At 38.0% G+C, this 17176-nt stretch overlaps 1 protein-coding gene across 2 annotated transcripts in view; it reads left to right on the top strand.

Annotated features, from left to right (window-relative positions):
- Window positions 1-17176, top strand: part of col4a2 (collagen, type IV, alpha 2) — a 72469-nt gene that overhangs the window by 21542 nt on the left and 33751 nt on the right. For both annotated transcript variants that reach the window (XM_079254049.1, XM_079254048.1), the window contains exon 4: window positions 4095-4175. In XM_079254049.1, coding sequence (XP_079110175.1) covers window positions 4095-4175 — 81 coding nt within the window. The remainder of the gene's footprint in view (window positions 1-4094; window positions 4176-17176) is intronic.

Genomic DNA, 17176 nt, shown 5'->3' with positions numbered 1-17176 from the left:
GGCAGTGCACAGTGTTGCATTTGTGCCGCCGCAGCTTCTAAACATAATAAAGTGTTTGATAAATCCACATAAAAACTCTCCTTTTTTGCTTGATTTTCCTGACATCTTTGTATAAATTTATAAATAAAGTAAGTTTATGCTCATCCTTCAGGTTTTATTTGCAGTTTTTTGGTGTATTTCTGTGGCAGCTTTCCAGCACTACTTACAAACCACTTCTGTATACTGTGTACTTCAGGGTTTTTTGCAGTTTACTATGCACGTCTTGAAATAGTTCCATCTTAATAAAAAACATTTTTAAAATGAAATTGTTTCCATGTAGTCTGAAAGTCGTTATGATCATCACTGGCTCCACACCTCCACATAACTGAACCTAAACTTCTACATCATTAAGTCAGTCGAAAGGCTTAAAGTTTTTGCAGTACAAGCAGGCTATAGAAATAAAGAATGGGTGAAAAAAAAAAACTTGTGAAAGATTTATTGCTGCTGTAAAAAGCATTTACAAGCATTTACAGGGGTTGTTACTCAGAACTGACCACCCAAGATGACCAAATGTTTTTTGGTAAGTTTGATATCAGCGATGGCCTAGAAAGATTTAACCATCTGGTCATTCTTCTTTGCTTCATTTTTCACAATTGAAAATATTTTGATTGAAGTGCCCAAACCTTTGTATGATGGATTCTCATGGGAATTTTTAGAGCTTCATTGAGTAGCTGCCTAGTATTGCATGCGCATATTACAGTAAAATATGTTTCCAGGACATGCCAAAAGTATGGAAAAGGTGATTTTGTCAAACAGTGGGATATTGTGACTGTGGGTGGAGAAAACAGGATACTGTCGCACAGTCCTATTGTTCTCTACAGAAATGGCCATCAGCTATTTTGAGCTTGTAAACTGCAAAGTTGAATTGATGGTGCATTTCTCCATGATGTGTAATTGGTTTTATTGGAGCAAGTCCCTTGAGTCTGTACAGGGATGACGCAGTCTATTGTCTGTGCTTTGGATTTCCACCTTCATCTGGACAAAGGTCAGTCCGTGACTTTTTTACATCCTTTCTGGGATGATGTGACCTTTGATTTTTTTTCTTGTCTCCAATCTAAAAGCTAAAAGAATTGAGAAAATATTCCCACCCGCTGCAGATTTTTGATTGGAAATACTGTTTCACAAAATTAACCCAAACTTTGGATTTGGGTAAAAGATGTTTGTCAACGGTATGAGTTTCCCACCATTGTGTCCCGGCTAAATTTACACCCAACACAGCAGGTCCTAGTTGAATCTAACAGCATGATAAAAGGAAGCCATGAGATCCTCTGATAGCTAACAAAGAAATGCAGCCTTGAGCATTCCATAATGGAGAGGAAGAGGGTCTTTTTGTCAGAGATAGGGGACCATTAAGGACAGCGACTGTATGGTAAAAGGAGGTCTTTGTGTCTGAAGATTGGTTTCAATGTAGCCTTTGTAAGTGTCGCTGCTGGGATCTGCTGTCAAACTGAGTAGGGAGAAATATTCTGATTCTTTATCTTCCATTTTGCCACCACTGTGGGCATAAAGTGGTCATTTAGATGTTTTTAATGACATGATCTGCTTTGCTGCCTAAGCAGGCTATGGTATGGGTGTGTAGGTTGGCTGTGTAGGTGGAACATAGGCATACAGGGGGGAGAGACGTCATAAGATAAACCACGCTCTCTGACGTCAATAATTAAAGTTAAAGCCTGCTACATTCTCTACGAGAAGCAAGAACATTTTTCTTCTTTTCAAGGCCCCCCGAGAAGAATATTACCTCATTTTCTTCTCACGGACGTGATTAAAGACAGATCAAGCTGGAAGAACTTTTTTCTTGTGGGGCTCCGAGAAATATGGTGTGATTGGTCGGATATTTGAGGTGGGCGTGGTTAACAAGCAAAAGCGTAAAGCAGAACGTTGCTGCTTCTGCATTTTACTGATGCAAATAAAACGGCTTTGATAAACAGTTGATCGAGGTTGTGAGAAAAGAAACACTTTTACAACGTCGCATTTTAACACACGGATGCAGTCATGTGTACAACCCGCCCTGCCGTGGACGAAGTGTCTTGTTTAATATAAATAAATGGATTTATTGCACATAAAGCAGACTTCGCCGTCCGCAGTGATCTTCACCTCACTGCAGACAAACCTTGTCGTGGAGTTTGAATTGACCAGATGAAAAAGAATTTTTCTTCTTGTTCTTGCAGCCTCAAACGTAAGAACAAAGTTCTCGCTTCTCATGTAGTTTGTAACAAGCTTTACTCAGACACAATAACTAAAAGATCACTTGAAGACCTTGCCACCTTTTTTTCCCCCAAACTTGCTCTGTTTTTTATATCATTTAGTAACACTGTCAAGCGCCACGGGGAAAAGTTCAACGGAACATTTTTAACTGCAAGATTTGTGTCTCGTCTTACATTTAAATGGAAACAGTGGCTGAGGGTTGAAGCCGAGACAAATCGTCTGTTAGGTCTGTTAATAGTGCATTTATGGCAGTCAGTATGTTAACTTGCACTATCAAAGTGATCTATTATCTCTCCAAGTACACTGCTTGTGATCAGTCAGTGTCTCTCCGACAGTAGACAACATTCAGGCTTTTTTGGAAGAATAGAAAAGCAAACTTTTTCCTGAAACCTTGAACGCTTCCTAGCAGCTTGAGTGAAATCTATACTGTGGCTATTATCACTTCTGACTGGGTTCATGTAACCCAGTCTGTACACCCACAAGCGTTGTGAACCAGAATGTTTTTGAACACACCATGTTGCTATGGGATGTCCTGCAGTTTAGAAAGTGTAAACAATGAAGTAACTAATATTGATTAAAATACAACACAGTCCTCCCTTTTAGCTCTCTGGTGCAGAATGTTTCCATTTGCTCTCTGCAGCTTTGTTTCATATATACTGTTGACTTAATCTATTTAGCACGTTCCTTTTTTCTGTTTAACAGCTTCCTTTGTTACGGCCAGGTCAAAGCCTGGAATGGGAACTATGGATTATACATGGTGTCTGGACCACTTTGCATCCCATTTTGCATACACTTACAGAAGTTATTCACTTCCCAGCCATATTGACTGATGATGAAAGATTCAACTGAACCTTTCCTGCATAGTGTCCACTACAGTCAGCACCTATTTAAAAGCAGTTTTCCTGTTTATGCAGGGATGTGGATGGTATATTGGTTATTTAGCCAATTCATTTAAGTGAGTCTAATACACTGCCACATAATACACTCTCTCATATAAACATCATAACATAGTATTAGAGAGATTTTTTAAAGAGTCGATAAGATAAATGAAAAGTAAAATCATATATAGCTGGAAAAGTATCACAGTACTTGCCTGTAAAAGTTCTACATTGTATGAGGCATATTTATATCTGTTTTAAAAGTCTGGTTTAATTCAGATTTTTTTGTATAAAAATCTGAATCTGTTGCTTCCACAGAGATAATATCTTGATTATATTTTTCAGTAACACTTCATTTTGTCTTAATTAATGTTTCCGGCGGTCTAGTTAGCTTAGGGTCTTGACCCCTCTGACTTTTGGGTTGTTGTGACTGCCTTCTTTGATCACGTCTGCCTGCGCTGCCTGACCCCAAGGGCTTTGTGTTTGTGTGCGTGTGTCATGTCTAACACAGATCAGCCTGTGATGGTGGGTGGCTTCGTTGGAATGCAGACATCTAAAGACGAATTGTCCTTGTTGGTGGACAGCTTCTTTTTTTTTTTTAACTCAAATATCAACCAAAATGTCTAGATGTTGGTCCTGACTCATTTGAGCCACATCCCAAGCATCTTTCCAGCGAAATAAACTCACATGCATGACTGTGGAGAAATCAGTACAACAACCAGTCTGATGCAACAGAGCTGGTGGCATAAACAATAAGTGTATTAAAAAACCACAGAGTACACAAACATAGCTGTTGACAGCAACAGCACACAGCAGTTTCTCCCCTCAATGTGTCCCATGGTTTGCACGTGGATCCATGTCCCTGATATGTTTATGCAGACATAGCAACAGTGCTGTGTATCTGCGACATCCATACACTGACCTCTAACAGCACAGTTCTGACCCTAATGTTGCCTGTTTTGTGTCTGACAGGGTGGGAAGAAGCACAGTGTCCCCTGCGGAGGAAGAGACTGCAGTGGAGGATGTAAATGCTTCCCAGAAAAGGGTGCCAGGGTAAGTCCCACTACTGTTTCAAATAGCTCTGCAAACATGCCTTTCTTTCCCTCTCTTCTTTCTCCTTCTCTGATGTCCATCAGCTCCACTGTTTGGCTTTCAGTCTGAAGTCAAACATACATCCATGATAATGCTTTATTATCAAACTTTGTCACGGAAGGTGCATACTGTTCTCCAAATGATCTCTCTGAATCTTGAGATCTATTTGTCTGCATACACTGACCTGCAACTTGATATGCACAACACATGCATTAAGAAAGCAGCTAAAAATACTTCTTTTTTTTTTTTATTTTACTTACTTTTATGCTTTTCAATGGCAGGATGAGGAATAATGCCTCTTAATCACTTTCTCAGCATATTTTCTTGTTATGATATTCACTGTTACACATAATGAAAATTATACACTAAAATAATAATAAATGTAATGAAATATAATACCTTTATGTGGAGATTTTTGATTACTGATGACCGCCTCTGTACTTCAGCTTTGTAGAATTTTTGCTCATTCTGCTAAAGGCAGCAGCTCCACTGGATGTTGAAGTTGCTCATTTCAGGTCTTTTCTCAGCATTGCTCCAGGATTTACATCACATGATATTTTTGCCACAGCAAAATATTCACTTTAATGTGTGTGTGTGTATGTGTGGTGTCTATTTTCTGACCAAAAAAAGTGCTTGAGAACACATCATCCCAAAATAACCTGCAGCAGTGTCATATCTGATCATGGCCTACATTATAAGCCCTCTTGTGGACAATGAAAAAATCGCAGCGGAGCATTTTCAACTTGTTAGATGATGTGAATGCCTGAGCTTGACGCTGGTGTTCAGCCATATGGAAGACTTGTGCTGCTGAAAGTCACCAGTATGAAACACTTATCACACTTTCTTCCAGTCAGAGTGATAAAATACACACCATGAACCCCCATAAAAAGAAGGTCAGAGAGGGGGGAGTGTCTGGAGTGTGGGAGATCCATTTGTGTGTGAGGAATGAAAGAGGAAAAAAAAGAGAGCTGGTTTTAAATCAGAGAAGACACACATAGACTAAACATCTTGAGATAACAAGCTTAAAGTGAGTAACTGAAGTTCTGCACGACTGAAAACAGTGTTTTTGATTCGGACACATGTTGAATCAGATCATTGGACTGAGTTCTACTTCCTGGAGGTTTTGTTACTTTCAGACAACGGCTTAACTTCTGCAGCAGCTGATTATATGCAGTAGGGATAAGAAAAAATACAAAAAATGGCCTCATGTATAATCCAAATTCTGCCTTTTATTCTTAGCTTGCACGAGTTTAGAGAATTAACGACATAATCAGCCACAAATCTTCAGCTGCATACCGAGATTACCTGGTGGAGCGTAACTATCTGATGGCTGTGGAGAAGAGGATTCTGGTCTAATATGTACTTGGATCTGGCTCTGCATCCCTAAACATGAAAGTAAAACCATAGTTCAGTTTTGATAGTCACTTCTTAAACTTTCCTGGCTTAAACTAATTTGTTGTAGTCTAAACTTAACCCATCAACACTATTTAGATCCCCGGGGATTGAAATCCCATTCTGTTTTTTGATTATTGCTTCTCCACATCTCCTATAAATGTACAGTAGTTTTTAAATTTAGCACTTAATGAACCAAAAACTGGCTTTATACAAATAATCCAGTGATGGTTTTGTACATTACTTGCATGAAAGAAAAACTGCACAAAAATTAAAGTAAAAATTGTCAAGTTAAAAAAAAAAGTGTAATTATTTCTTTTTTGCATGATATACTTAAAAATTGCAAAATGTGGTGGGATCCGCAAATTAAATGATTCTCACTAACTAATCAATGGACAAAGCCATTATGACATTTTAGTATCAGTTCAATTTAAAACATAATTTTTGGGGCATTAGATGGAGAACATGATACCGTTTACCATATACAATCAAAAATTAAATAGAAGATTGTAATAAAGTTTAGTCTACTGTGTTGTAGAAAAGAGGGGTAAAATAAACTTACATTATGCAGCAGCTCTTATCTACCATCACCACATCTAACAGGGATGGAAACCTATCATGTTTCCATGCAGGTAAGAAGTTTAAAGTTAAAGCTAAATATGATCAGATGTATCACACCTCTAAAATAAATGCTACTTGAGCTTTTCAAGAAGTACTGCAGTACCTGACATCCATCTTAATGCGGCGTACAAGCTGCTTTTCAGAGGAGCCACACAGTGCTTTCCACACTCCTACTCCTTCCGTAAGATATGTAGCAATACCTTAATTTTTTTTCCCGATTGATTGAACCAGATGAATAACTTAATATGATTTTTTTCTGATCCATCTTTACACTTTTTCACACAACCACAGCACAGGCTAAAATGAATCACTGGCTGTTTAGCATGACATTATACTTCACTATTTGTACTGTTCAGACATGCTTATTGGCAAGTATACATATGTGATGCTCTCCAGCGTTTAGAATTATGTTTGAGTGACATAATTTTGTCACTTTATCAGATTTATGAAGCTATTAATGTAACACGTCTCATTGCTAAAAAAAAAAAAAAAAAAAAAAAAACGGGTAAAAGACAAGCTATCCAGATGATAAACTGGACCGTTTCCTTTGTTTCTCTTATCTTGTGAACAGCGCACATGGGAACTATAAACGTCTCAGCTCAACTGTAAGATGTGGTCAACTCAAGGACTGAAATCGACTCTTATAAAAGTCTGCTGCAAAACAGTAAGAATAGCTCCTGTGGGAGGTGTTCTGTAGAAGGACAGAGGTGAAGACAGGAATGTCTTGCAACTGTATTTTGGCATGCACTGGGAATTTACTGGACCAGCTTTACGGCAGCTTTGACTTTTGTGCACTCGAAACGGATACAGGAAACCCCGCACAGACACACAAAGCGCGAGTGAGGAAGTTCTACATTCCTCATCTAAAGGATGCAAAACTCTGATGAAGGGTCAGCTGTCAATTTTTACTTCTCCTGTTCCTCTGTTTCAGCCAGACAAAGAAAAGAGATTTCAATCACACACCAGTACAGCGTTAATGCCAGTGCCAAGAAAGTGAAGTGGTGTCATTCCTTGGAACAAGTTATGTTTTGTCTATGAAAAGAAAAATTTACAGAGACTTTGTTCTGTTCTGATCACCATTTCCTCAAAAAGAGGAATATAAATTCCCTTTCTTTTCTATTTGACATTGGTTGTCCCGGGTTCACCATGTGCTCCTCTCAACCGTAACTTTTATACGTTTTAATTGTCTTGCAAATAATCTGAAAACGCAAAAAAATAACAAAGATGGACCCTCACAGATGTGTTTATCCATCCCTCTCTGTTGTGTCAAATGTATCTCGTTCCAAATATTTCCCATGTGAAGACTCATGGTGATGAGTCTTTCACAGAGAGGGTCAAACTGATCCCATGCAGCTGTTTGGATTGGCTGAGATGTCATACAGCTGTTGTACTGAGGTGAGAATCATTACTGCTGTGCAACACGTACAACTTTTTCTGTTTTAATGTGACCCTTAGTCAAAATAAAATAATAATAATAATGATTTTAAAAAAAACAATCACTGTGACCTTTAACTATTATGATAGCAGTATTCAGTTTTTCACTACACTACGCTAAAGTGTGTAACAGACAGAATCTTGATGGAGATTCAACATTAAGATGTTAGAAATTGACCTTTTTTAATGATCTAAAGCTTTTTTTATGCATCCAAAAGGCAAAAGAACATCTATTAATGTAATTATAAGGAAGTATTGTGTCAAAAATGTTCCCTTTTTACATAAAGTAAAGCAGGACACTCCATGACCCGAGTGCTTCATTTCCTCAAAGGGATTGACAGTCTGAAAGGGGACACAGAGAGCTGGACTGCAAGAATGAGCAGATTGTCTGTCTGGAAACAAATATTCTAATTTCATGGGCTTTCTGCTTCAGGTGCAGCAACAGAGATGTTGGCAAGCTGACACAGTGCCGCTAGCGGGCAGAAAAACATCAGTTTCCTTACTGCAGACTTCCAAAGCCTTCATTGTTCCTCTGCATCATTAGAGGTTTGGACTCATGAGATCTGTAATAAAGACAATAGCAAGCACACTAAAATGGTGCAATAAGAGAATGGATTGAAAGATCTGACTTTGCTTTATAGCTGAGAAACATGAACAAAGTAGAGCTGGCATCTTTACAAAAGACATAAAGTGGGATCTAATAAAAATCTAAGAATTGTTTGTCTTGCAATGTAGGTGGTGCAATAAAACTGAGAGTTTAGTGGTTTCTGAAGCCTGGAAAACCAGAACAGCATGAGAAACTGAAAAACAAGGCATGCTGCATCCTCACCAAGAATTTATTTAACAGATATTGTAACTGTATTTGTATTGCGGGTCCATCCATCATAAAACAGTTAGTGGCGCCAGATTTTACACAGAAAACTCAAAGGATCTGTAATGTCCTCTGCATGATCTTAGAGGCCCTCCTCGCTCCACCCAGTGAACATGCAGAGAAAAACATACATCAAGATAGAACCAGACACAGAGGACATGACATGGTACCCATTATAGACACTATGCAGATGGGGAGATACTGTCTTTTCCACTATGGGAATGCTGCCACAGCTGATGCAAGACAGGAAATGACACAAGTCTGAGGAAATTTAGCACAATGACAGCTCGCTGATTTTTTTTTCTTTTTTTATAGCCGACCGCTGTTTTTGTGGGAAAAAGATTGCCTCTGTGTTTGGCCTTTTGCTATAAATGGCACAGATTTCTTTGTTCCATCAAAACAAGTCCATACCTACGTTCTGGATTCAGTACCCACAGTTGTCATGATTTTTCCTGTCTACTTAAGAGGTGGGGGGGGGGGGGGGGGGGGGGGGGATGTTGTTGGTTTGAAAAAGTTCTTTAAAAAAGAAAGATAAAAAATTAAATGTGTTTTCATCTGAGGTTAGGTTTGCTGATCTGTGGGTTGTCAGGGTTTTCACTTTGTTTTAGGATTCATAACGTTTAAACAGTCTCTCAGAATCATAAAACTCATAACAGGCTTTCCTTTAGCAAACCATCTGTGTCAACTTGCATGTTCAGAAGCTAGCGTTAATTTATATGGATTAGAGCCGTTTGTATGTTTGAGGAAATGTAATTTCTAAATGTGGTTTCCTTTAGATGGAAGCTAATTTATCTGACATCAGAGGAGGAAAGATTGATTATGGGCTGATGTGTTACCTGCACAAGTATCATCCCTGTTTGAGTTAGACCCGATGCACACCAGCGAAAGTCATGATGGGGAATGTCAGTTTTAAATTTGTAACCCTTTAAAGACATGTAAAAGGGTGCCTTACATCAAGCTGGATCTAGATTGGGCCAGGGAGGAGCTACCAACTGTTCAGTATTTATAAAAAAAAAAGAAAAATGCTGCATGTGTGTGAGGGAAGCAACAACCTGCTGCCATCACTAAAACTCTGAAAGGAGGGATTTTCTCTCCCTAAGATTGCTGGAAAGAGGAATTCAGCTGGGATCTCAGACTGGCAAAGTCCTGCGTGAAAATTAAAGCTGGGGATTTGTAGGAAATGTCAGGGGAGGTGCTTGGACAAACCAACAGATCCCAGCTGTTTTGTCTGTAAAAAGCAGGAATTTACACAACTGACTGACAAGATACCAAGAAACATGTTGACAAGTTTCACTGCTCGATAAACTCAACAGGTTACTGTTAAAAGCTGTTTAAAATATGCCAGGTATATGCTAAATATGCACACCTGTCAGCATTATTCCAACAAAATAGGATTTTATAGCTGATCTATTAAATATTTATCATCTACACAGCCCTGCTTAGACTTATTAAAGTGCAAAGAAATTAGAAGAACAATAAGAGTATGTATCCATCACACCCAGCAGAATTGTCAAAACTGTACAAATGAGCAGTTTTGCAAAGTTTAAAGTTCATTTCTGGCCACCTGAAAAGGTTTTCTAACTGCATAGCTTTGCTTTGATCTCAGCTCCAAATGAAATGATGGAGAAATCTGCTGAACAGCCACTGTTTGCTTTGCTGAGCAGTCTGTTTGAGGTTGGAGAAAACAGCATGACGTACACTCAAGCACCATGATCTGCAATAAATATAAATGATCTTTTTTTTCCATCTCAGAGCTCCTGGTTGATCCGGTCACATGTTGGAGCCAAATTGTAAACTAGCACATATTTTCACCAACTTCTGCAGTAACTGGGTGTTTTGTTGTTTTGTTTTGTTTTTTAAGTATTTAGCATCTTATTTGCTGCTCTAGAGGAGGCTAACACTGGATAAGAGGGAATACACAAGGTTTGCTTCCTTTCACATGACATTTTTAGAAAAAAAATGTTTGTCCTTTTCAAAACAGACACACCCACTGACATGTGTTTAAAATGTTCTTTCTTCATTTATTTTGTGTTTCTTAGTAGGGACTAATGGATTTATTTTCTGGGCAACATAACAAGCAACGGTTGAAATTCAGGTTTACAAACCAAAACAAAATCAACTCTGCTTCAGTGGAAGTTATACTTCTGTGACCCATTTAACATCATAAAAAAATTTCGAGTACGTCAGTTTGCTTGACAGCACAGCAAGAAATCTCACTTAAAGGACAGCAAACAGAAAGATCATCAAGAAGTGGAGTTCTTAGACACATGGTCCTCATACTTCATACAGCAAACATCACAAGACCACCCCAAATCTCTTTAAGTCGAACTTAAAAGCCTAATGGAGCTTTTGTCCACTACTGTCAAAGTGAAGTTTGACCAGCTGTCCAGCACCCAGCCGTGGTTCAGCTTTAAGAGCCTTTAAAAGTGTCTTACTCTCATATTTTAAGATGATGGGTGCTCTTTAGGAACAAGCAGGCTATTGTTGGTGTGGACAAAGAAGGACCTATTTTGCACGGAAGACACGTAACTATCACACACTGATTTCTATGTAAGATATAGCTAGCTATTAGAGGCGATATGATTATTAAAAACACTTTCATCAGCTGCAATTATCCACTTATGTCCTTTAAGTCTCCTGCACACTTTTAAATGAAGCATTAATCACATTGTTTGATTGTTCTTATCTGAGGTGGATTTACAACTTAGAAAAAAAAACAGACTCAAAACACTTTTGGACTTTGTACTGTTGACTTTTTATCAGACTGCCAAATATTACTTTACAGTCTAAAAATGGTCAAACGTTTCTCCATCATCTTCCCTTTTATTTTTCTTTAAGAAGAGGAACTGGAGACTATCCCAGAATAAATTCCTGCCGACAATTTAGCATCACTAAATAACTTCACATACCTGTCTACATCATGGGAGTAAAATAAAGCTGATAAAGCAAATGTAATACTTATAGAGCAATAATCTATCTTTTTTTCTTCTGTTGTCACACTAATGATGATTTTTTTTTTTTTTTTTTTTTTTTGGTATTTGACAAGCAGCTTTAGCACTTTAGCCCTGTATCATGCATGTAGCACCCCATGGCATACTTTAAGCCTTTATGATAGTTTTGACCTTTTAAAGTGGCTCAACTGGAAACATGACAGAGCTGATAAATCTATTTGCAAGCATCGTTGATAAATCCTGCTTTTGTTTTATTCAGCCTGGGCACAAGACTCCATTGTTTCAAAAGATTGTGGAAAATTTCAAGAAGCATAATAAATCTAACAGCTTTGTCAATGTGAAATGCATTTGTGTTGCAGAGGGAGACAAAAACATGAAAGCCATGGCAACCATATTTAATGAAGGAGGCAACAGGAATTGTTTGCATAGGTGTGTGTGTGTGTGTGTGTGTGTGTGTGTGTGTGTGTGTGTGTGCGTGTTGACCTTGTCCATTGAAAGTAGGAGAAAACATGTCCTCCTAAGTATGTAAACATACATTAGTTCACTATTTGTGTAACTGTACTTGTCTGGCTCCAGCGTCCCGCGACCCTGAAACGGACTAAGCGGTTAAAAAATGGATGGATGTGTGTATTCAGATCATAGTCCCTTTTGTTACTGTCTGTAGCCTGATTGTCTTATGCCAAGCATGACAAACGAAATGTAGAGAGATCAAGATTAGGAGAATTAGACTCCAGATATTTGGTCTTGTGGCTGTGACTGTGAGCTGAACCATATATTTCACTGTGATAAATCAGGAATACAGTCTTAAGGTCAGGTGAACCTGTCATTAGTCTCCTCCCAATTCTAGAAAGCTTTCCTCATTACTTTCTGCTGGACACCTCCTGGTACCATCCATTTCCCTCCATGTTTAATGTGAAAACATACAGACAAGCTACGTTTTCTGCCTCAGCCATATCTGTTTGCTCTTTTTTCTTATAATGGAATGCTGTTGAAATAATGTTCGCATTGATCATCTTTTGGGTATGTTACTGTCAGTCAAGTAGTGTGGTTGACAGTAAAAGGTCTTACAGCTGTAGGAAAAACGTTGGTTTTAGATCACCACAGCAACTCTATGTGTTCCCCATCTGGTTGTCTTGAAACCCACATGAGAGGTTTGCTGCAGAGGAAACAATCAGATCCCTTCCAAGTCTTCTCATATTAAATCCTCAATCTTCTGAGAAAAACTTGTTTTGAGAGCAGACATGAAATTTGAGAGATTCAGTGTCATGCTGTTGTATTGCAACACATGTTCTGTCTGTAAATGTTGTGTTATATGAGGCTAATTTTTCACAATGGTTTCATATCTGGGGGTAATGTGGTTCAATGCACCTTGATAAAAAGATGGATTCAGGCTCGTGTAATTTACATGTATAGTTTATGTAAGATAATCTCGTAATACTCATTTACTGACTAAAGTCAATGCATGGACATTTCCCTCCAATGAAACATTACAACAAATACGTGTTGAAGTTGGAATGGAGTGGGTGCTGCCATCCCATCTGGGAAAATGAAAAAGATTGTCCAGATCACCAGATCTTGGTCTTGGTCAGCTGTAAAATTTAGAGTGCAGAATGAGATCCTGAAGATTACATGGTTATTCCCAGCGCTAATATTGTTGGCTAATTTCTACGTTGCTAAGTGCCAACATCACAAATGGACATTTGACTGAATGCCTAAGTTTTCAAAGTTGGCACATTCAGTTCCTCTTCTCATATTTCTTGAGTTTTCTAGCTTTTTTGTGTCACTGCCTGTCAATCTGTAAGAACCTCTTAACTCTGGACAGTGAAGTAGCCTCTATTGTTTCTATTAAATAAATTGTGCTGGACAGATTGCAAGGGATTGTGGTCTTAATGATGTGTTTGAGATGCTTCAATAAAAATATCAGAGATAAACTACCATAGCTACACTACCAGTCAAAAGTTTGGACACACTTTCCCATTGGATTTGATGAGAATGTGTATCCAAACTTTTGACTGGTAGTGTACCTTGTACACCATTTGTTAGTGTTTATTTAAATTTCCCAACTCTCATTACCAAGCTTAGAATTGGACATTAATTAAATTTATAACCATTGAGTTATTTTAATACTGTATAAAAGAGCATGTAGCAAATAAACTGAGTGCTTTCACCACCTTTCTTCTCAGTTTGGCCCCAAACCATCATTCACACATCTTATTTTAGTCACAATTTAGTTGCTCAACATGTATTGAATTTGCCCAAGCTGGGAACACAAACTACATATAGAAATATCTCAGTAATACAACAGTCAAAACTGACATTAGGCTCCAGGTTTTATTGTTACACCAAATCTGTGTTAAGAGACTAACCTTAAGACCCACTGCTTCTGCTTCACCCATGTTAAAAATTGGTTCCTGTATGGCAGAACAGTAGTTGATACTGGTGAATTTATACAAAAAATGACAAGTAATACTAAATTTACTAAAGCTTTAGTGAACGTAGTATCAAAGTTCCAACGTTCTTATTGACAGACTTTCGTTTCTGAGCTATTGTTTTACAAAAGCTGTAAACATGGCCCAACATCCATGTGAGATTTTACAGCTATTTCCAACTACTTTTACTGTTTCTCTACCAATATTCGTTTTTTAGATCTGCTGATCAAAACATTTTTCTAAAGCGTCATCATCTCTCCGTTGGCTTCTAAAATACAATATAATTTAATATACACTAAATACCTTTGTGCACTTGGGGGGGATGACTGTCATTAACCAGTTTTTCTAAGGAAATTAAGTTTTCTTGGAATTCTGCAAACACAAGTATGGTCCCAGTGTGATCCACTTTATGGAGACTACAATGGCATTCTAATCAAAGTGATAAATGCAACGGTGGGATTACAGGGGTGATACATTTCTGACTGACCTCATTATACACTCAGACATGCAGACACAAAATAGCAGCACAGCGGTGGTTGATCTCAGAGGTGAAAGCAACACCTCATTGAAAACCGCGACATATATTGTCTTTCACACACACACATTCAGATCGCAGCTGCATCCTGCTTACACTCAAATGTGCTTGGACCACAGACTTTCGATGTGCCATTCCACTGATGTGAGGCAATAGCACAGGTGTTGGATCCCAGAGACCCTCTGGGATAACTGAAGGTCCAGACTGTTCTGCTCTCAGACTGGGATATCCCCTCAAATCTCGATCTTCAACACCACAAGCGCTATACAAGACCCAAAAATGCACTCTTTTCCATTTTTTTTATTTGTTTTATATTATTTATTGGGTAAAGATCCCCTTTACTGGATTATATCATTTTTCTATTTTTTATCATTTAAAAAAATTACAAGTCTAACACACTCACACACACACACACACAAAAAACACTTTAAAGTCACAGTGAAACTTTCTCAAACACAGAGATACATTTTAGTCAAACCACTGGTTGTTAGCGTTGCTGTCAGATTCCTGGCACATGCGTGTCCACATGCAGACTATTAGCTTAGGGTCTAAACTCATTCATTCTAATATAAACTAGTCTCGGAGCAGCCGAATGTCTTTGTGCTGGACGACTAAACAAAGAGCAGCAGCCCTTCATGAGAAATAAAGCTCGAACAAAAGAGCGATGTTCCTCTTGACGTCATCTGTTTTCATCCCACTGCTTCATCACTGTTGTAGTACAAGAAGCATTTTAAAAGGATGAGTCAGAGGTACACTTTGCAGCTGCAAATGTCAATTTTAGTTTTTTTCACAATTCTGCCTCCACGTTTGTCTCCATGGCAACAAAACTTGCATTGTTACAGAAAACCCAACACGGCCATGTTGGCTCTTCTTCACACTCAGTATATCAGTATTTCATCTGTGGGTCATTTAGGATTTTCAGGACATTCTCAGAGTCCTCAGAAAGCTGACCTTCCTGACTGCAACCAGGGGCTCGAGATCTAAACATACTCTAATATAAATCCAAACATGATCTGCAGATGTTTATTTACTTGGCTTAGTTCTTCTTGGGGCCACAAGTCGAAGGTCCCCTGCGCCATCCAAGTGAGGCCCCTCCGGCCTGTCTCTTAACCCCTTAATCCTCCGTTCACCGCTCCTGGGGGAGCTGAGTCCTGTTTTTCCTCTGCGCATCATCTATAAGGGAAGCAACTCTTGAGGAAATTAGTTCATGAAATATGTGTCCAAGAAAAACATATGAGACAGGTTGCAGCGCAATGGGATCAAATCCACTAAAGTGTCTGAGTCTGACTGTGGGAGTTGTAGAGAAAAGGCAGACGTCTGGTGTTGTTCTGTTTCACTATCGTAGCCTATTCACTTTGTTCCATTCATGTCTTTCCTCTGCACTTTCACACAGCTTCTGTCAGGGTTTACCTTCTGTTTCTATTATTCTTTACAAAATCAAATTATAAACTCCATTCTATTTTACAGTCATTTAGCAGATGCTTTTCTCCAAAGCTACTTACATCTGAGAGTGAGAACAACACAAGCAAGAAAGCAAACAGTCATAATTAGTCACACTTCTGTGACTTCAGTTATACAGAGGTGCTGCCATGTAGTGCTAGAGGCACCACTAAGTCCTTGTATCACACCTTCTTTCCTTCATCTTTTATTTTCTGACCTGTATCTATGTTTTAATTTATTTTATTCTTGCCATTTTGCCTTTAATCTTTTGAAACTGTGAAAGCAGGTCACTTCAGAGGTGCTAAACTCTTGTGTATGTGTGCAAAGCACATGCAGAGCAAATGATACATCTTTCCACACGCATTTCCGACACTGTAGTCGGGAAGCGTTTTATGTTTTCAAACCCAAACTGTTCTTCACTGGGTATTTTGCTATGTGTAAGGATGTTTGACAGTAAGAAAGACTTGAACTTCAAAAACCTCTTTTTGATCCAAGTTAGGTTTTCATCAATATTTTTAGGATACATTTTTTTAAAGCTGTATACTATTTTAAAAAAAAAATTAAAAATAAGATGATAGAATCTAAATTAAAATAAATGTCAAATTTTTACTAAAATGTTTTTCATTATTTAATATTATTATAGTAAATGTAAGAGTGGCACTGACTATAAAGGCCCTGTTCTAGCTGTAGATACTGAGCATATAGTTGACATGTGTTCCAAAAACCACTGAAAGTCCATGGCTTGTTTTTATGTTCTTTACTAAACCTTTTCAGCATTGCAGGAAAGAGAAAAAAAAAGTATATACAAAACAATAAAGGTACTCCTTATGAGTAAATACACTTAAGCATGGTCAAAGACTAGTGTGCTCTCTGGGCTCCACAGAAAAGAGAAACTTAAGCATCATGGATGGCTTGTTTAACCAGAGCCAATCAGAACATGGAGCTCAGAGCGGCCTTAATTATGTATATATATATATATATATATATATATATATATATATATATATATATATATATATATATATATATATATATATATATATATATATATATATATATGTGTGTAGGAGGAAATTAAGAAACATGATTGCTGTATAAGAATAAGAAATCCCAACAATCAAAAAGAAAAAGCAAAATCAGAGAACTCATGGGGTGTCATTTGTATCTTCTCCCTACCACCTCCTCCAAACAACAGTAAGCAGCCTCGTTTATAGCCTCCGAAGCAGAAAAGCACAATTTTTTGCCTAAATCTTGCTTTTTATGTGAATATAGGTACAAATAATTTTACC

This window comes from Telmatherina bonti (assembly GCF_933228915.1).
Source record: "Telmatherina bonti genome assembly, chromosome: 15".
NCBI classification, from domain to species: domain Eukaryota; kingdom Metazoa; phylum Chordata; class Actinopteri; order Atheriniformes; family Telmatherinidae; genus Telmatherina; species Telmatherina bonti.
This window is presented reverse-complemented; position numbering and strand designations above follow the sequence as displayed.